Source organism: Calypte anna, chromosome 6 (genome assembly GCF_003957555.1).
Source record: "Calypte anna isolate BGI_N300 chromosome 6, bCalAnn1_v1.p, whole genome shotgun sequence".
Classification (NCBI taxonomy): Eukaryota; Metazoa; Chordata; class Aves; order Apodiformes; family Trochilidae; genus Calypte; species Calypte anna.
This window is the reverse complement of record NC_044252.1, coordinates 19,767,291-19,789,122: the sequence shown is the minus strand read 5'-3', so window position 1 is coordinate 19,789,122 and position 21,832 is coordinate 19,767,291. Positions and strand designations below refer to the sequence as shown.

Below are 21,832 nucleotides of genomic sequence, written 5' to 3'. Positions count from 1 at the left end.
GCACCGAGACCTCTTCGCGCCACAGGCAGCTGCGCGTGCGCGCCAGCCCAGCCCAGCCCAGCCCAGCCCAGCCCAGCCCAGCCCAGCCCAGCCCAGCCCAGCCCAGCCCAGCCCAGCCCAGCCCAGCCCAGCCCAGCCCAGCCCAGCCCCGCCCAGCCCAGCCCCGCCCCGCCCCGCCCCGCCCCGCCCCGCCCCGCCCTCAAGGCACGCACGCTCCCCGATGACTGCGCCGCCACCCGCGGGTTTTCCGTGCAGGCGCAGGGACACACCCTCCGTCCTATTGGCCGGCACCGCACGGCGCGCCTGGGAGCCGCTCAGCCGCCGCCACCCCCGCGCCTGCGCTCTCAGCGGTCCCTGGCGCGGCTGCGGAGGAGCAGGCGCAATACCCCCTCCCATCAAGCCAGGTCGCGCAGCCGCAGTCGGGACCTTTTCGGGAGATCTCTGTCTCGCGACATCCTTCTTCTGCAAGGGAAATCCTGTCAGGGTACGGGTCGCCCGCAGCCCCGGTCCTCCTCGCCCCGCCGGCGCCCGGGCCTCTCCCTGACTCCTACTGCAGCCCGCGCCCTTCTCCGCACAGCCCACTCCCTCTCCGACAGCCGACTGCCCGCCCTCCCCTGCAGTCGGGCCGCGACCTTCCCTCTCCCCCCATCCCTCGTCTCTTTTTTTTTTTTTTCCTCCCCCGAACTCAGCCGCCTCCCGCTAAGAGCGCGCCCCGATCCGGCCCGGGAGACGGTCCTGCCCGGCGCTCCCTGCCTTCGCGGAGACATGCGGCTTTGGGGAGGGAACCTCACGCCAGCCTCAATCGTCATCTCTGGACATGGGCCCTCCGCGGAGGCGGGGAGATGCCCTCGCCCCTCTCGTCCCTCCCTGTCCTGGTCCCTCAGAGATCGGTGGGCGCTGACAGTGCCCAGGATCTAGAGGGATCGTACCCGTCCAGGTTAGAGCAGGGGCAGGTGGTGAGTTCCTCCCTTGCTGAGGTGCTGGCCTCGCCTCTTGCAGCTGCCTGGAGTTTCTCCTCGTTGAGACAGGAGTTGTAGCTGTGGGAGCACAAGGGCAGAACAGGCTGCACCGAACCACAGGAGAGGGACAGAAGGGACTGCCTTAGAAAGATCTTCATATCTGCAGCACTGCTGGTAGAATTACAAAGAACCTGCTGCTTCTCCTCTCCCTTTCTTTTGTTCTCCTGGGGAGGAGAGGTGAGTTGTTGTCTTTCGCTCTTCCTGTACTCTAGCAGTGGAGAAAACAGGCTAGCTTGCAAGTTGCAGAACTTGTTCAGGATGACTTCAAGCCCCATCTGACTGCTTGATTTATTTCACTTGAGGGTCAGCCCTGTGAAAAGGCCCACTGATGGAGCAAGCGGTTAGCACCGTGTTAACTGCGCGGTTCTCTCTCCTTTGCTGCAGTGCCCACTTTCATCGCTGTCGCCTGCTCTGCCTGCTCCTGCTTTCAGAATGGTAAAGAAGAATACTATCCCCGATGGGTAAGTATCCCTCACACTAAGCAGAGGGCAGGAGTGGGCACAGTAATGCCCCAGGCGCGTTCTTGCCACAAGCACCTTCACCACCTACAGCCAGGTAAGGTAGGTATCTTCTCCAAGACAGGAACAATCCAGCCCTTCATCCCCTGGTGAGTATAATGCTCCAACCTGTCTGTGAACAATTCTCCTTCAACCAAACACAGTCCCTTCTTCCTAATCTTCCTACCCCCAGGTGTGTGCTTACTGGAGAAATAGGAGAGTAGTCCATCCTTCTGACTACTTGAATGTTTGCTACCAGGAGTGTGGAAAGACCTGATAAGATGAAGCTGGTTGCATGCATGTGCTCAGGGAATATTTTCATAGATTCAGGTCCAGAAATATCCTGTGGTTTTATTTTTAACGAGAGGAAAACAAAAAAATTTTATCAGAAGTAATAGTTATAATAAAAAAAAACACTATACAGGTTTTCTGATGGCTTGACAGGGAGTGCATATAGGGCCCACAGAATGAACACATTTAAAACAAATAGTTCTATACTCCATCTCTAATAGAAAAAATAAAAAAAAAAGGAAGAGGAAATCCAAATTTAGAAGTTTAACCCATGTGTTAGTGCTGACATCATTACAAGCTTCTTGGATAGGAGGGTTTGCCAAAATAACTTGCAGTTTATACATTATTTGAGGAAAGGCTGAAGTTATTCTGTTTTCAGGGGAAGTGTAAGTTTATTAACATTCTTAGGAGGAGCAATAAGATACAAAGAGCATGGTTTTCTGCAAATTACATTGGCCTAAAGGCAATAAATAGAAACAAAAGATGAATAACATTTTAAAATAACTTTAAGAAACTTTGAAGTTTTTTTCATAGCTGAAAAAGGCAGGGATTAAAATCAGAAGTAAAAATAAGAAAAGCTAGATTTTTTCTGAAAGTTTCTATGAACTTCCACTTAGAAGTTGAAAAAAATTGAGCCAACGTGGGTTAGGTTTGCAAGCAGTAATCCAGAAAGCTTGAAATAACTATCTTCCTTTTTTTCTCAATACCTGGAAACTATTAGTAAAACATTGATAACTGGGTGCTCATTTCTCCCTGCTTTTCACCCATTATGTTTGAACTGGAGCAAGTTTTAGGCTATATGCATTACTTTAAGTACAGAAGAATCAGTGGACTCTGTTTTTGGCTTATATGCTTGGAAACTAATGCCAGTGTATCCTTCAAGGAGATAAAAAGCTACTAACAAAGTCTCTGATGTGGTAATGCTCTTAGCTTTTCCAGATGCTTACTTTTTTATACAACTAATGAATCAGGCCAGACATCCACAGTATTGTTTTCTTGGCAGTAAGGGAGTTAAAGGAATTTTCAGTCTCTCCATCTCATTTAGCAGTGTATTGATATCATGCTTGTGCTAGTATGTTGTAGTTCATGGTGAATTAGATTAATACACCAGGGAAAAATAGCAGTGGTCCCTAGAACCACTGGGACCTAAGGAAATGCACTGGCCCCAGAAGTAGCTGTTGACAGGAGTGAGGTTGTGGTATGCTATAGTGTAAGGGCAAGATCAGGTGGCAGCATACTATGGAAGTACAACTTCACTCCTATGGCAGTATTCTAATAGCAATACATCCAGCAGTAACTGTTTGCTTCTATTGATAACTGCAAGAGAAACACTATAGTAGATAACCAAGGGAAAGTCACGCTTCCTGTAGACTTTTTTAAAGTTATCTTTCTGTTACTGGCTCAGGTCTTTATGGCTCAGCAGTTTAAATCCAAAGTTTGATGTGCTAATTAAAGCAATAAAATAAATTCTAGGTTTCAGTCGGGCTGTAAGTAGCTAGGAATAGTGCAACTAAATAAGAAGTGGTGAATTTGTTTTGGTCAGCTTTTACAATACTGTCCTGTCTGCTGGGTACAAAGCATATTGCTGCTAGATTCTGGGGTTATATCACATATTTCAGAAACTTACTAGGATGAATAAAGCTAGTTTCTGTTGTTTTACAGACTATCTCTGAAGTTTTTAGATAAAAGAAAAAGACGATAAAACAGTAAGCTAGACGTAAAAACATATAACGGGTTATCTGACTAGAGTCTGCAATATCAGTAATCATTGTATTTCTTTATTTAACTGGAAACCATTCAAGCATCAAAGAAATTCCAGAGAATGATTTTTTTAGTTTGATTTTAACACCTTTTCTCAACCAAAAAGTCATTGTTTTGTTAAGAACGGCAAGCAGAATTCTGTCTGTTTTTAGATAATTGGTAGTAGCTGGAGAGTGATGAAGACAAAATAGGGAAATAGAAACTGAAAACTAAGCAGTTAAATAATTGCTTAATTTATATGTTGTTCTTGATCTGCATGGAGTCCATGGATTGTTTATGTGTTTGAAAATTTAGAAAAATAAAGCTGTAATTGAAAATGTGATGTGTGCAGTATGTCACTTTTTATTTAAGTGTTGTTCTCTTAAGCTTTTTTCTATTTGAACATGCAAGTTCTGGTTTTTGTGTTTTTTGATAGTTTAGAGCTCAGAAAATTTTTAATTGCCATATTTGGCCCATATATGTCTATCACAGCTATTTTGATACAAACATAAGAGTTTGATTTGTAGTTCATTTTACACACTTCTTGAGATTCTGAAGGAGGTTTGGTCTGTCAGTTTGGTTTGTATAAGGACCAGAAATATCACAGATTTCAAGATGACAGTTTGTTTTAACATATGCTGACCTAGATTGTCTGCAATTTAACAACCATTGTTTTTGTGCAAAAGTTCTCAGAGTTCAGTTTCTTCCTGGAGATGTCGTCTGTCTATTTTTTTGTTCTGGGAAGTAACACTTTTTCTGAATTTACATGATTGCATTTTACAACATTTTCTAGTGTGAATGCCACCAGTTCAATGGCCAGAACTAATACCTCTGTGATGCAAATGCCTGGATTTATTTCTAGTCATAAAAATAAATCTCATGTAAATATCATAAGATATCACTGCCTCTTTCAGAAAACGTTTCACCACCTTTTCAGATATTTCATGTCTGGCTTGTTTTTCACTTAAGCCTCTCTTAACTTTGAGGCACTGGTACAGGAAGGATGATGGTGCCAAGTCTTGTTAACACCACTCCTGGCTTTCTTCCTTCCACTGAATTAAAGCAGGACACAAATAATTTGTCACAATTCTCATTCATACTTGTTAAAATGCATACTTATGTCTTTGCTCCTCTAACTCCTGTTTATGTGACCATTTAAGGCTTATTTGTCTCTGGTTCTTTTCTGTCTTTATCTAGACTTGTTCTATAAGAGTTTTACATTCTTTAACCACTATCACCTATACTTTCCCAACTATATTCCTTTGCTGACAACAGAACAAATTTTATTTCTTTAGCCAATCCTTGCTTAATTACAGTCTGCTGGTTTTAATTTGAGATTTTTCCTACGGCAGCAGCATGCTGAAATTTCCTTTTTAAATATGATTTTAAAGATAAAAGTGGAACACATACCATTTATTTTTCCTGACGAAGAGTGCCTCCTGCTAATTTTCTGCAGCAGAGCTGTCAGCAGCTTTTAGGTTTCTTGCTGATTTTGCAGATTTTTTTCTGGGAGGATTTTTAAAAAACAGAAAAATAGAACCTTAAGTTTATTAAGGTCTGACAACTGTATAATCCTGATGCATTGCTCTGTCAACCCTTTAATCAGAAAAAGCTTCAGTTGTCGTTACATTGCTAATTAAAGAAAATAAGATTTTTTTAAAGCCTCTTTGCAATAATTTCTTTTTGGCATATAATAGTTTCTTTTTATAATAATCATGCTAAATTTCCACTCATAGTTTTCCAAGAGAAATCAGGTTTAGAAAATATAAATTCTGATCTGTGACATCTTTTACATTCTCTTATACATAGGGTAATTGGTCTTTTGTAGTTGTGATATTTTACTTCTTTACTTCAAAATGTTTCTTAAGATGTATATGTGAATATGGCGCTGTGAGATTAAATCCTAAATTTTTAGAAGCATTTTATACCTTTATCAATAAAATGTAACACCAAAGATTAATTGAACTAGACTGAGGAATAAATAAATTGTTTTCTTGTGTGTTTTAATTCTGTGACAGCATTTGCTGCAATAGTTCCTGTATCTCTAGGTACAGGTCATTTCCAATTCTGTTCAGAAGGTTAAGAGCAAAAGCAGGATGAGTATTTCCTTGTTTTAAATAGAGACGTAATTTCCAAAGTTATTAAAATTAGCAAGCAGCAGGAGCTGGTATTAGACCTGACTTTGTAATTAATTTTAAGAGCAGCTCAGATTCTTCTGTAATAGTTGATATGTAATTTTTTGAGCAAGACCTTTTAAACTCTGGTTATTGAGAATGTGCTATTTTTTTTTCCTGTGTGCAACTATCCTCAGCTAAGGCAATATGTGAGGTAGGAGACGGTTTTTGTTGCTTCACTGCAATTATGACGCACAAAGTTGCAGCAATAGTTGAGTATGTACTAAAAGCTTTACTGCAAATGCTTCTCCACGATTTAATCTCTAGCTTGCCCTTATACCTTCTCGCTTTTTATTGGTCTTCTACATGACAGCTGTTTGCAACAATCTTTCTAATGACCAGTGATTATTACTGCTTTGTTTTTTCAGTTGTTATTCATTAAACTAAGCAGCTGTATGTCTACAATGTGAGCCTAAATCTGTTCTTTAGCTTATGATGAAGACAAAAACAAAGATAAGTTAATGCTAAAGACATCAATGTAGTAGATTGTTACATGATCTGCTAGTGTCAGTTTTATTGCCAGTCACCATGTTTTTTTCCTGAGTTACTTCCAAGGATCTATGAGTGGTAATGTTTATACTATCACATTTTATATACTATCACAAGCATAGTAAGGAATATCTGTCAAGAGCCAGCCGACATCTAATTTTTGCTTTGGTCTGATATGGGAATTGTGAACAAAGCAAAATACCCAGTGGTTAGAATATTTAAAAATAGATTATTCAGTTTATTTCATATATTATGGGGGTTTATGGAAATCAGAAAGGCCTCTAGAAGCTGTTGTTCCCCCCTTTAAAGGCAGAGATTAATTTAAACATTCAGAAAATTGTAAGTGAATGGGCACTAACGTTAAGTGTAATTTAATATTAAACATTAATATTGAATATTAATATTAAAGAATATTTTCTATTTTAAAGAATCTTGAAAAATTTTATTTTCATAATTGAGGTACTAGCTGAAAATGCAGAAAGGCCGTGTAGATTTTAAGTCACCCAGCGGCATCTTCTGAGGTCATACATATAATTTGTTATCACACGAGGAGAAGAAATAAAAGTCCTAAATTTAGTAAAGTTAACTATTTGAAGGCAAAGTTGGTCTGCTAATTACTTTGTTTTCCTCTTCAGATAAAGCTTTCCATGCTTTTTGTAAAAACCTGAAGTTTCTGAAACGTGATACATCAAGAATTTTTTTCAGTAAAATGAAAATTTGTTAGTAACAGTTCTGAATAGTTTTTTAATACCTAGTATTTTGAATGTTAAAAAAAAAATCTTTTTATTGATAGGTAATTTTTGCGAAGTTTTTGTGTGCTGGAATATTCTCAGTATTGAAGAGTAAAGTACCAAGAGAAAGTGCAGTAAAAAATGTCTCTATGAATAAGAAGAGTGTTACAAAGTAAATGTGCAAATCTAGAAGCTCTATATTTTTAATGAAAGTAAATTTTGCATTTTATTGTCAAATGATTGATGCCAGCATATGACAACATTTTAAAGGTGTTTGATTCAGCCAAGAGGAAAGATTTCTGCCAAGTGCAATATAATAACAGTTTTTATGTGTTGAACCTTATCTATCTGCTTTGCATTGGGGCTGCTTATTTGTAAATGCTATCCTGTTTTGAGGGGAGATATTTTTTTAAGTTGAAAAAGAAGGAAGGGAAAAAGACTGTTTTCAAATGTCCTGATGATACCTTGGAACTGCTTCATGGAATAGTGGCAGATTTGGGGATATAATTCTACTGTATAACAGCAATCATGCACATTAAGAAGTATGTTCTTTGTGGTAACTCTCTACAGAAAATAAAGATTCATTTTATTACGGCTTCTGAGTTCAGATTTGCTAACATTTATAATGTCTTTCTCTAAGCTGTATGTGTTAAGGAAGCTTCTGCTCTAATCACTGCTATAGTAATATTATGTTGATATCCTTCCAGCATCTTTCAGGCAGTGCCCCATTTCTTTTATACCAAAACAATGCTTATCTATTAATTTTATTCAAATACATAATAACAAATTCTTATAGTTATTCTAGAAAGACCTGAGTTTCCTGCTGAAACAGACAGGTTTCTAATGAAAGATGGATTTTAATATCATATCAAGATTTAATTGGCAAATTTTTTTTACCTAATGCACACGAGTTATGATTGCTTGCTTATGTGATCAAGGACTTATAGGAACTATTGGATCCTGCTGTTCAGAAATCTAAATCTTTAGCATATGCTAATAGCTGCATGGCACATTATAGGTAAAAAAAGATGACTGCAATATCCTTCTGCTTGGAGAAGTTTGAAGTAATTATTATATGAGAAATATAGCACCAGATTTGCCTGATATTTGTGAGATACTCAACATAGCTCGAAGTAACTTATTATAATTTCAAAGGAAAATAATTTTTGTGTTTTGTTTTAGGGAAGTTTTAATCCTAAGAAGAAATGTAAATTCTTTTTTTTAGAAGTTTTACATGAATCTGAAGATGTCTTCTGTTGAATCATGTAGTTTGAAAATATTTAAAAATAAATGTGTTTTATTACAGATGGCGGAGTTTGACACCAGTGGGACAGCCTATACCAGGAACTAGATTTATTGCATTCAAAGTACCTTTAAAAGGGGTATGTATAAAAAGTTAGTAGAAGTTATGAAAAATAGCCTAAATATCCATGCAAGTTTCAGGGAAGTTTTACAAAAAAAAAAAAAAAAAAAAATTTTTTTAAATTCCAATTTAGCCTTCCTAGTCATCTAGTAGTGGTTTTTTTCCGTATTATTTGTATTTTAATCTTTCTTTTAGAATTTGTATTTGTTGTTATTTTTTTAATTTATTTTTTTAAATTATAAAATCTCTAATCAACTACCATGCTTCACTTGATCACTATTAAGTGACCTAAATTCATTATTCAACATCATTTCATGACTGTTAAAGAAAATCTTATTGTAGGGCTTATAATAAGGGCTTATAATATTATAGGGCTTATACCCTTTCATGTAAGGGTAGTGAGACACTGGAACAGGTTGCTAAGGATGCCTCAGGTTTTCAAGGCCAGGTTGAATGGAGCTTTGAGTAACCTGGTCTAGTGAAAGGTGTCCCTGCCCACGCTGGGGGGTTGGAACTAGATGATCTTTAAGGTCTCTTCCAGCCAAAGCCATTCTATAATTCTGTGTCATGTTCTCTATGGCATTGAGGTATAGCACAGCCAGCAGACAGATCTAGCAGAGTGTATAAAATTCAGTAGATTTATAGTTATTTTCTTAGATCTTCAGGTATTTGAAAGAGTTTGCCTGTAATTTCATCTGGTCCAGCACCATTTTTTTGCATAGATGCACTATTCCAGTCATGATTTGTTTAGGGTGTGTAGTTCCTGTTCCCTGTCATTCCAGATTTCAGGCTAAGAGACTTCACTGCTAATTTTGCTCTTTCTCTGTAGCTCTTGGGCCTGGAAGGAGCTCCACCAGAGATGAGAAGGGCAGGTGTTCTCAGAGAACATATATAGTAATATATCAGAAGGAGGCACTCTACCTCCATGTGTTTCTCAGTTTGAGCCCTACTGATCTCACTGGGATTTAGATCTCCATTCTGTGAAGCTGTCTTTGAACATGGCCAGATATAAAGTTGGACCCAAAGAAAGCAAAATATGTAATGTTTCTGTCCCTTCAGTTTGTTAAATCTCAACTATGCAAGTTACAGAAATATCAAGTCTGCCAGAGACTGTGCTTGAAGCTGATGAAGTTTGTGGCAGAATACACATAAAATGCATTACTGGCAAAAGTATCTTTGCAAAGAAGGTGGAGATCTGGAAATTCGCCTTGAAATGCTGAAGACAGACATATATGCAGCAGTTTCCTTCTTTGCTACATATTAGGAAATTGATGATTGGTGACATAGTTTCAGTATTTCAAGATTTAAGGGATATTGTTGTAGGAGAACATGTACTGCTAGTAAAGACTTCAAGGTTATGGGTTTACTTGGAAAGATTTTCTGTCCTTCCTTTCATTACTTAATGCTAACAGTAATATTGCAGTGTAGTAAGGACTGGGCACGTTCTATGCCATAGAAGGATTTTAGAGTTGATACACATTTCTCACATTCTCAGACACCAATTAAACAGATAAACTACTAAATATTCTGCAAGGGCTTTTCAGAAAGTTCCAAATAGTCTTTCTTAACACATTCAACTTTTACTCAATCAAGCAATGTGTTCAGAAATACCTTATTTCTATAAATTGTATTCTACCTCAGTTTGTGTGACTTCACATAGTAAAATAAAAAATTCTTAACATTCTACCACACAACTTCTGTAGATTCACTATTTTCATCTCAAAGTTATTAAGTTCAATTTCAGAATCTACTAAAAGTTATCTGTTTCCAGACTTGAGATCAATTCTTGCTAACAGATTATAATCCGTAGAGTCAAAAGAAGGAATGGCATATTATATATATATATAATACATATTATATATATCCTATAGCATCTGTGGTTCTAAGAGGTATTTGGTCTGTGGCTGCCTTCATTTCCAGTAATTCTGAGTACAGTCTGCTTGAATTTCTTGTTGACAAAGGAACTGGGAGGTGGTTGAGGCTGCTGTGTATTTTACCATTGTATTTTTTGACTGTGGCTTAGCCTGTGTCAAAAGTGTCTCAGGATGGACAAGCAAACTACTCAGAGAAAATCTGCTCTTGTGTATATGAAGCATTTCAAAAAAGCTACAGCTACAACAGGGTGAGGAAACTTTTTCCCCACATTTTTCAAAATAAATTAATTATTCATTACTCACCAACATGCAGCTTTCTTAGTTACCAAGCTTTAGAATTATTGAATATTTCTGAGTGCAAAATAACATGCAAGTCACTGCCAAGAGATGAAGCAGGAGTAAAAATGTTTGCCCTGCATCTGCTGCTAGAGAATTAAAACCTTCAGAAGAAATCTTGTATCACAGTTTCTAACCTCTTATGTGAAATACATTGTTAATTTTGTGTTACTGTGCAGGACAAAATATGTCTGAGGTAAAACAAGCTGTGGTGGTTCCAATTTTGCTGGTGTTCAGTTACTTGAAAATCAGTATATACATTTTGTGTTTTGCAGGATTTGTGTGTCTATTGAAGTAGTGCTTGTTATAATAATGTTTTTTAACACAGTAGATGTGATAATTCTCACACAGTTTCATGTACTTTCATCTGCATGGGAATACACAACAAATCCTTGCTTACTTTTTATTTGGTTCCTTTTAATTTCTTATCCATAAAATACTTAGATATGTTTCTGATACTGTAAACATTCCCTTTTGAATACTGATGTTTCCTAGTCCTAATTAAAACATCTGAGTATTACAAATGTGATGGTACTAGACCTTATAAAGGAAACCTTTATTTTCCATTTCCATTGTAGGCAATTAACCAGAGGCTTACTCCAACCCAGAAATTTACACCAAAAGATTTAATGGCTGCAATGAAAGCCCTAAATGTGGAGCTTGGATTAATTATTGATTTAACATATACCACACGATACTATGAAGTTAAGGTAATATAAGTATAATGACAAAATACATTAGTTACTGCAACCCTTGTTTTTAATCAATAATGCATCTGCTTACCTTGAAATAGCACAGACAAGTGAGCCATCTAGGCATATTTTGTGTCTCCAATAGAAAGTAAATGCTTTATCACAGAGGAAATAACTCCTTCTTCCAGCTCATTGCATGTGTGGCTTATCTGTATTACAGTAACTTGGAGTAATGAATACAGACTGCAGTGCCAGGCACTGTGGAAAGGAATGAGAAGACTTACAGTCTGTGCCCTGGAGACATCCTTATTTATTCCCAGGGTCTTTTTTTACTGATCTTTAGTGGAATCCACTAATAAAGTTTAGATTTTAACACTACTTTATTAATTTGGATTTTTTTTTGATTTTTTCTCTGGAAAAGGAGAAGAAATAGCAGCAGTAGAACTGAATGCCAACCTTTGAATGTATGGGTCTGTAAGCATTAAGAGGGTGAATATGCAAGTGTATATGATTATGGGTAGTATGGACAAATATTGCTAGTAATTGGGAAATGGGTTCAAATAAACTTACAAGAATGTGTTCTTTTTAGTTGCTGAGCTGCCTTATTAGCAGGGGTAAATAAGCCTCCTCTAGAAACTGTTCTTTGTTCTAGATCAGGTCCTGAAAGTGGAAATGTAAATGGTAGTTTCTGAGAATGCACCTCTGTAGAATTTTCTCAAGATGATTTTCAGTTTCTACTAAGTATCTAAACTACTGTTTTTCATTAGTATTATGTTAGGAACGATGTAAGACTTCAATAATTTTAATCTTTTTTTTATTATCTCTTTCTTCTTGTTAGGATTTACCTAAAAGTGTACAATATAAGAAACTTTATACTGTCGGACTTGAAGTCCCTGATAATGCTACTATCCTACAGTTCAAAAAATGGGTCAGAAAATTCCTATGGGAAAATGCAGGAAACGGTAAATATCAGCATCTTATGCTATTACGAATGAAAAAAAAAATGAGTGCTACCTGTATCATTTATCAATTTCAATAGATATTTACCAATAGACACCAGGGATCTCAGGCTTCCCCTACCACATTCCTCTTCATTGTCATAATAAGATACTTTACATGAACTGCTACATGTCTTTTTTGCATTTAGAACATGGCTTTTTCAAAAGTGACCAGAAATGTAAATGCATTTTCTGATATTATTGTACATAGATTTGCATTATGTGTCAAAGCAACTGCAGCAAAGCAGTTGACATCTGCCTGACCCAAGCTGTCTGCCATCAATTTAGTTGTAGTTGCTGGCCTTGTTGGTGTTCTAAATAGCATGGGGTTTCTCTGATGACACTAGGCACTGATACACGTGTGAGCAATCTAAGTCCAATTAGTCTGACCTAGGAGGCTTTTTGAGTTGGTTATTGTCCTCATATCCTAGCAATTCTTAAAATTCATATTACAGACACAGTGTCAGTGTTTCCGCAGGGTGAGTCAGCTGCTGTTTTAATGTTTATGCAATAGCAGAGTTCTTGCTGAGATGGTATAAGGTGTTTTTTGTGGCAATAAATTTGTATATGTTTTGCCACACCATGTCTGCAGCTTTTACCTTTTTACTTTTCTTGCCAGCGATTGTTTGTAGGCAGTGATTTTAATTATTTTTCTATCCAATATAGAAAGACCATTCTTTCAAGCTTTTTCATGCTATTTGCAGTGGTTAGTTTGTCATTTTCTGTTATAGAGATATTAACTGGCCAAGTGCATACAGTTTTTGCTGCAGAGGTATTTTGCTGTGGATGGTCAGCTCATTTTTTGGAAGAGCTCTGACCTAAATTTCAGGTGTGAGAGGCTGAATCAGAAGTGCTGGGAAAATCAGTATTTATAAGGAGCAGCCTTTGTCCTGCTCAGGAGCTAGTGTGTAAGTTCTTCCTTCACTCTTTCTTGGCTTAGGGCAGTTATTTTGAAATTATTAGTTTTCTTCTGGTTTTGGTCTAAGGATTTTTCATGTGACAAAGAATAGTATGTATTTGAATCTAATTACTTCTGATTCACAGAACTGACAGAATCAATTCCAAATATGTAGCCAGATGAAGATCTGCAGTTCCAGCTAGTAAGACCATTTTGGCAGGGTTTCTGCAACTTCAGAGTTAGGAGAACTTTATTTTTTAAAACAATCTATTTATTGTAACTTGCTCTTTTAGATTACTCCTAAAATTTTTTAAGATTGTTCTTATACACAGCTTTTGAGAAGCTGTTTTTTCAGTATCTGAGTTGTTGGTACACCAATTTATTATAAACTTGTATGGCAACGTGACTATCTTGCTCTGTGACAGACATTTGTATTTCATTCAAAAATGTATCAAACTCCCATTTCAAAGACTTTGCCATAACTTTGTTCTACTGATGATTAAAGTTGTTAGTGTGAAATCTAGCTTCAAACTCCAGATCACTTAATATAATTTATTTTTATACCAGTTTTGCATTGAAGTATTGTTCTCTGTGCCTATCATATTCAGTAGCTCAGATTTGATTTTACAGACTAAATAAGACAAGCTTCCTGGCCTCCTTCTGATAAACATTTTTATGAGCATGATAGTAGTCCTTTCTATACATATTTGAATTTGATTTTTAGTCATTAAATGTAGGTAAGTAGAATAGTATGAAATAGTCTGGATGGCATTTTATTGGAGTCTTGCATGACTAATAGCTTCCCTGTTATCTCTCTTGAAACACCCTAATAATAGGAAGTTATTTTGCTCTTTAGTCTTTAGCTGATTACTATAACCTTTTCAAAAAAAGATAAAATATCTTTGGAGATTACTGGTTCCCATTAGAGTGCTTCTTTTCTCCATGCAGGAACCTAAAATTCTCGTGTCTATGGTTCATCCCAGGCATGATCCAAATTTTAGTCCAGTTAAATAAATTCTTCTAGTAAAATACTCTGTACTCCTAGACACTAGGGTTGTTATGCTTACTTTCTTTTTCCAAGTTTTACAAGGATCTGTAAGTTAAATACCTCAATTTTACATTTGCTTGTTTAGATTGCTTTCAAAACAATATTGAATTCCTTTTCTCTTGGTCCTGCAGTTCTGTCTGAGACCCAGCCACTTTACCTGTCATTATTCCTCCTTTTTTTTCTTCACTGTGCAGAGTTAGTCTTCACAGGTTTTGAAATAGTGAGTTAACTGGTGCTACAGATCCAACATGAAGAGGACAAAGTCTGAATGTGTCTATTATTTATAGGCTTTACGGTATAACTTTGTAAATACCAATCATTATTTCACAGAAAAGTACAGGTGGGATTTTTGTGGGTTGTTGGTTTTTTGTTTTGGTTTTTGGTTTTTGGCTTGCACTATTTTTGTAGTAATTTCATTTTCTGAACTATTAAAGACTGTGTTTTCCTTTTTGATAGAGAAACTCATTGGCGTTCACTGTACTAACGGAATTAATAGAACTGGCTACCTTATATGTAGGTAAGGGTTGTATAAAACCAGAAATCATTATTCACAAAATACAGTGGCCTTACAGTAATATGTTATCTCTTTGGGGCAATAATCTAATCATATTTCTTTTTTCAGATATCTTATAGATGTTGAAGGCTGGGATCCAGAGGCAGCAATCCAAGGTATTTACACAGTTGGAACTAAGGCATATGTCAAGTTGTAATTTATAATAACTACATTTATGTTCACAAATACTACAATTCTATTTTAGTATCCTTAGAGTTATTTTATGTGCTGGATCCCATACATTATTTCCTCTGACTGTTGGTTCTATTCCAGGCAAGGCTTGAGCATTAGCAAACTTACAGAATGGTAGGAGTATACTTAATCCTTTTATTTTTTCTTTTCCTTTTGCTTTCAAGTGTTTTCAGTCAGTTGCTAGCACCACTAGTTTCAGTTGTTAAAAAAAATGCTACAATTATGCCAGCTTGCTGAAGTACTTAATATCAAGTTAGAATAGTTTCAAATTCAGCATCTCAGAGTAAACAGAAACTTGCCTTTCTCATTTTTGTGGCTCAGTTTGAGTGCAATTCATTAGAATTCTATCTTTCTTTGCTTTAGCTTTTGGTGATGCTAGAGGTCATCAGATGGATGGTCTTGTGTATCTCACGGATCTCAGAACACAGCCAATGAGAAGGTAAAAAGAAGCTTTTAATTGTGTAAGACTTTTGGCTATGTTGACTGGTATTTTTAAAAATTTTGTTCACATTCAGTCAGATTTAGCCCCTTAAGCCTTTAATATGCAACTACACACATATTGTAAGTCTTCTAATGTGAGTGATGTGAACTGCAGTGTACTTCTTCATTCATCTTTTGAATTTATATCATTCAAAAGAAATTTTTAATCTGACAACTACTGTTGTAGTGTAGTTTTCTCATACTATGACAAGTGTTTTGAGTCTTTATTAAATCATTATAAGTTAAAAGGAGCCACTGCAAAAATGTCTTTATTAGCTAAAGGGGGCCACTGCAAAAATTTCTTTATAAGCTCTGTGATCTGCTTTCTGTGGTTGGCATGGTAGAACCAGATATCTTAAAAAAAAAAAGAAAAAAAAGAAAAAAGTACAGCAGTTTTAGGAATAAAAAAGTATGGGAAAAACTATGCAGTGGAAGATTGTTCTCAGCTCCTCTGTTTCTAGTAGTTGTGTCACTGGAGTGTAAGAATAGTATGCTTATATTATTCACCTAAGAGCTAAGCTATCTGTGCCAATGATAGCTTATAGCAGTAAATTATTTTAAAATAGTACCTTTTTAGTTTAATTGAATGCCCTTTGGATTACTGCTATCGTTGGTTTATAGTTTGTGCATTATTTTGTCCAATGTCAGTTTTTCTAATAGTTATGGTGCTTATCTTACACCTTTTAGGATGTTCCCAGCTTATGAAATTTTAGGTATTCTCTTAGCTTTCTCTGCAGCCCTTCCCCAGATAAGGTTACAGACCAAAAGCTGCTAAGTTACAAATGTCCGTAAATTTAACATACAAAAATCTGTCATCCTAAACTGTTTTTTTAAACTCAATAGTATGTTTTTAAAAAGGAAGATTATGTGAGATGTTTTTATTCTTCTTAGTAACCTTGGAATGGATGTATGGGATTCAGATGAAGATATTATTCCCCCCCCACATGCAATGGAAGGACCTGTAGAGCGGTTCCCAAACGAAGATTTTCAGGGGTAATAGGCTGAAATGTGGAATTAAAAGTCAAACAAAATTTACACAGTGGAAGAGATAATTGTTTCTTATTGAGAATACCATAGATACTCAAAGGAGTATTTATGAATATAACCTATTCATGCAAAATATATATGCAGATTAAAAAAAAAAGTGAAAAGGGAGAGAGAGGAAATGTGGTCTGTTAGAAGCATACAAGTAATTAGTTCACTTGGAAAAATGTAAAGTTTTACTTTGCCTGTCTTTATTATCTCATTATCTGCAATTATTTTTAATTAATTTGGAATCACTAGTTTTGCCTGTTTATCAAGCACTGTAGAATTGCAACTGAATGTTTGTCACAGCTTCTACCATCACATTGAAAATTTTGTAATCTTATTTATAGTTTAGGCCTAAGTAGCTTTGATAAGTGTTACTTCCAATGTCTTTCCAGTCCGTTTAAAAAACTTGGTTTCATTAGTGACTTGTAGCACTTAAAAATATGTTCTATTTAAGACAAAAACTTCTTTACAGGTCTGGGAAAAGATTAAGGATTTATGATGACCCCTCTCACGATGATGTGCAGGGACAGATACAGTTGAGAGATTTTGATTTTATTAATAAGGAACCTGGACAAAGACGAAGAGCATTTCATGACCATCAGACTCCAGTTGATTTAAGAGTACCAATGCAGATGAGAAATTGGGACTACAATAGAGGACCGGGACAGAGGCGAAGACCCTTTCCTGATCACCAGTTTTATGATGATTATCAAGAAGACATGCAGCTGAAGGACCTGGACTTCAGTAGCAAGGGACCTGGGCAAGGTTTGAGACCTTTCCATGGACACCAGTTTCATGATGATTTACAAGCAGAGAGACAATCAAGGGACACTGAATATAACAGAGGCTGTGGACAAAGGCAGAGATCTTTTCCTGACCATCCACCTCACAGTGATCTGCAGGAAGACAGGAAGACAAAGGATTTTGTTTTTGTTAGCAGGGGCCGTGGCCAGAGACGAAGACCATTCCATAGCCGCCAGTCTCGTGATGAATTTCAGACCCAGATACAGTTGAAAGAGCTAGATTGTGTCAACGAAGGTCCTGGCCAAAGACCAAGATCTTTCCATGACTATCAGTCACATGAGGATTTACATCCACAGCCACAATTGGGAGATTTTGAGTTTGTTAACAGGGGGCGGAGGCAGAGGCAGAGGTTGAGACCTTTCAGTGATCACCAGCCTCATAGTGACTTACAGACAGAGATGCAACTAAAAGATTATGAAAATAAAGGTCCTGGACAAAGGCACAGACCATTTCATGACCATCAGCCTTATGATGACTTACAGGAGCAGAATCAATTAAAAGATTTTGATTATGTTAATAAAGGGCATGGACAAAGGCCAAGACCTTTTAATGACCATCCAGGTCATAATGACTTAACACAGGAATGGTGTTCAGACAGGTAAAACATCTTTGAGCTGTAAAACCAGAATTAAAATGTAAACCTCAGCACTTTTAAATTGACTTTCAGAGTAATTACTTATTTAAAATAAATTAATTTGGAATGAGTTAATCATACTTTTAAAATAACATAAGTTATCTTTTAATTAACTCTTTGTTTTGACTAATGGAAGGGTTTGATATAAGCGAGAGTGCTGCAGCTTTGAAAGCTTGTTTTGTAAATCAGATGGTTTTGCTTCTTTAAACTGAAGCTTGTGTGTTTCTTTTACCTTTTTAGAGTCAGCTTGAAACAAAACTCTTTGTCCTACTTAGTTTTGTATAGAAACATGCATTTAAAAAGCAACCCTCAGACAGAAGAGGATATGAAATTGTATTTATGCCCTCAGCCAGAAATAAACAGTAAATGCTATGAGGAAGTTTATTCCTTTCTGACTTACAGTTGTTTATTTCATAAGTTAATAATTCACTAGAAATCCCTTTGCCTTCTGAACTTGCATCATATTATCCCAAATACAGATACCTCTTATTTGTAAGCCTTTTGGACTCTTACATAATATTTCAAAATATTTTAAGTATTTTTACATATTTAAGGTATTTGTGAGCTTGTGAAGTTCGATTTAATTCTTCAGTTCTACAGATGAAACAGGATATTATATGATTAGAATGAAGCATACCATTTTTAGGTGTTAAATTAATACAATTAAGATAATTTTTCTTAAATTTTTATGTAAAGGTAAAAATATTATCTCATTTGATAAAAACATATATTTCAAAAATTTACAACTCTTTGTACTCTTCTTAACATGTGATTCTTTTGGTTATTTGCAGAAATCAATCTTTTTCTTCCCGTGAAAATGTATCAGAACTTCATTTCTCCTCATCGTCTTCAGTTCACAGAGATTATGGGTCTGATAATGATGATTTTAAGAGAAGCTATAGGTAATTATCAGATTTCATGTGTTGTTTTCTGAGTTACCTTTAGACAAAGTGTATCCTCAGCAAGTTTGCTGATAAGATAATACAAAGCTGGGAGGGGGGGCTGACACTCTGGAGGGCTGTGCTGCCATCCAGCATGAGCTGGGCAGAGGTTTGAACCTGATGAGTTTCAGTAAGAGCAAGTGTAGGGTCCTGCACCTGTGGAGGAAGAACCCCAGGCACCAGTATAGGCTAGGGGTGGACCTGCTGGAAAGCAGTTTGGAGGAGAAGAATCTGGGTGTCCTCATGCATAGTAAATTATCCATGAGCCAGCAGTGTGCTCTTGCTGCCAGGAAGGCCAACAGAATCCTGGGCTGCATAAAGAGGAGTGTGGCCAGTAGGTCAAAAGAGGTCATTCTCCCCCTCTGCTCTGCCTGGTGAGGCCACAGCTGGAATACTGCGTCCAGTTCTGGCCTTCCCAGTTCAAGAGAGGCAGGGATCTGCTGATGAAAGGGCATCGAAGATTATTGGCAAATTGGACCATCTCTCTGATGAGGAAAGGCTGAGACAGCTGGGACTCTTTAGCCTGGAGAAGGCCTGGGGGAGACGTCGTTGATGTCTACAAGTATCTAAGGGGTGGGTGCGAGGAAAATGGAGTTAGACTTTTCTCAGTAGTTCTCAGTGACAGGACAAGGGGCAACAAGCACAAGTTGGAACATAGGAAGCTCCATTTAAACATTTTAACGTTTAAACAGAAGAAACAATTTTACTATGAGGGTGACAAGGCACTGGAACAGGCTGCCCAGGGAGGTTGTGGAGTCCCCTTCTCTGGAGATACCCCAAACCTGCCTGGATGCAGTCCTCTGTAGTATGCTCGAGGTGATCCTGCTTCAGTGGGAGAGCTGGAGTAGATGATCTCTAGAGGTCTTTCCAACTTTGATAATTCTGTGTTTTGTGTAATCCCCTAATTTCCCAGCTAAAATGTACAAATGAACTGTACAGTGTAAAATTATATATAAATATTTTGGCTTAAATGCAGTTTAAACAATTGAATCTGAACACTGATCCATCTATATTGCGTTTGGGTGTGATTATGAAATGGTTTGAGAATCCCTGCTTTAAGTCAGGGACAAGCACAGTTCAAGTTAATGTACTACAAAATATGAAAAGCTGTTGTCAGTAAGCAAAAAAGTTAAGTACTGATGCTATATTTAACTCTTAACTGCTGTCTACAACAAGCTAATGAGTTTCACTATGAGGGATGGTCAGACACTGAAACAAGTAGCCCAGAGCAGCTGTGAAATCCCCATCCTTTGAGATTCAGAACTCAGCTGGACATGGCTGTGCACAAATTCATCTAATTGGATCTACTTTGAGCAGGTGGCCCTAGGTACTTCTAGGGCCAGTCTAAATCAGTCTATAGTTCAGTGGGAGAGAAGATGTCAGTATAACAGAGTGTTCTGGGTCAGCTTTATACACCACTTATTTTACAAAGTGTGTAAGTTATTTAGAGTAAAGAGAATCCAGAACAAAATTTATATACAGTATATACACATTTTAGATCTTGTGTATTAGATCATATGTATTTTGAAGAAGTGTTCCTCTAATGCAGAATAATTAATAATTAAAATATTTGAAGATATAAATCCTAAGTATATTATTGCCTGTTGACACTATGTAGTAGAGGGCTACAATTACATATTACTCACAAAAATGAAAACCTGGACTTAGAAACAAAAGTAAAGAAACCCTCAGTAAAAAGGCAATTTTAATTAGAAACAGCACTTGAAACATCTTCTAGTAGAATTACTTACTATGAAGAACAGCAATGTTAATCACTATACTTGAAAAAAAAATAGAAACAAGTTTGTGACATCCCATAAAGGGGATTTTAATTTTAAGAGGTAAAAAAGAAGAATGAGGATCTGAATTGTTTTGTCAAGGTTACAGAAGTTCAATTTCTAATGGTAGCCACCAATAATAAATCAACTTATTTCTAAGGATCTCACTGCTTATATTTGTTTTTCTTATAGTAATCGAAAAGATTGTCCTGAAGACAACAGAAGAATGCATCCCTCAGATGAATATCATAGAGGAAAAAACAGATTTGCACCATATTCTTCACAAACAATGCATCCAACATCATCTGTACACCAAGAAGATGGTTCAATAGACTATGAAAGAAAGCCTTTTCAAGGTGAAACTACCAGAGAGATAGAACAAAGTAAAAGATTACCAGTTGTAACAGTGGATTACAATTATGGTCTGCCATTAAATTATGGACCTGAAGAGGAAGAGAGAACACATTATGAGTTACCTCCAAGAGATCGGTACAACTGGAACTGAATATAAAGTACAGTGTTTGCTCAGCTTACACTTACTCTTACCCATTCTATTTTGTTTGTGGACCATTTTATTTATTTTTTAACAAATTAGGAAAGTGCAAATTTCAGTTGTAAAAAACTGGTCTCTGTTGTAAGATTAGCTTCTACTGATGTTTGGTTCTTTAAAATTATTAGAGTGCATTTTGTTACGTGTAGTTGAAGAAAAGGTCTCAGTACACACGGAATTAAAGTAGTCTTTCCTTTTAGTGAAATTGGAACCCTGTACTTTAAAACAAACAACTTTGAGTGATTGTAGTTGTCTTTTGTTTTACATTTCTTTAAGTCTATGTAATTTGCGGATGCAAAAGTCAATAAAATACTGCACTATTAGGTAGATAAGCATTGAAGCTATAGAAAAAGTACTATGAAATGAATAAAGTTATGTCCACCCTTGAAAACAGCAGTTTGAATTATCACTAACAATCTCTGTAGCATTGCAGTTTAATTCCAGATTTTCTGTACCATCAACTAAACTGACCTAGTTGAACTATTTTTCATAGCAGGTTTATTCTCAGATTGCTAAGAACATAGAAGCAGATGGAATTTGAATTCTGTAAATGTCGAACTTGCTTTTCAGTAATCTGAATATCCCATTCTGAAGGTGTATTTTTTCCAGATCTCATAGGTTATATATGTTTCAGAATAGCCCAATGCAGGTAAACTTCACAGTTTCTCAGAAACTGAGAATTGATGTAGCTCACGTATTATCAGTTTACCTGCCTCAA

General features: G+C 36.8%; 1 protein-coding gene across 1 annotated transcript; it reads left to right on the top strand.

Moving 5' to 3' along the window:
* Positions 1–220: 220 nt before the first annotated feature.
* Positions 221–21,490, top strand: LOC115598522. The gene is made up of 12 exons (XM_030453245.1): positions 221–484; positions 1,404–1,480; positions 8,248–8,323; positions 11,093–11,224; positions 12,045–12,168; positions 14,607–14,667; positions 14,773–14,819; positions 15,259–15,334; positions 16,267–16,368; positions 16,880–17,809; positions 18,637–18,747; positions 20,757–21,490. The coding sequence occupies exons 1-12, from the start codon at positions 221–223 to the stop codon at positions 21,067–21,069; spliced, it is 2,313 nt and encodes a 770-aa protein (XP_030309105.1). The 3' UTR covers positions 21,070–21,490.
* Positions 21,491–21,832: the final 342 nt, after the last annotated feature.

Bases quoted from the DNA above. Each gene is read 5' to 3' on its own strand.
- LOC115598522 (XM_030453245.1), top strand. From the start codon at position 221: ATGACTGCGCCGCCACCCGCGGGTTTTCCGTGCAGGCGCAGGGACACA. The intron at 12,169-14,606 runs GTAAATATCAGC...CCTTTTTGATAG, and splicing joins ATGGGAAAATGCAGGAAACG to AGAAACTCATTGGCGTTCAC. The intron at 16,369-16,879 runs GTAATAGGCTGA...ACTTCTTTACAG, and splicing joins CCAAACGAAGATTTTCAGGG to GTCTGGGAAAAGATTAAGGA.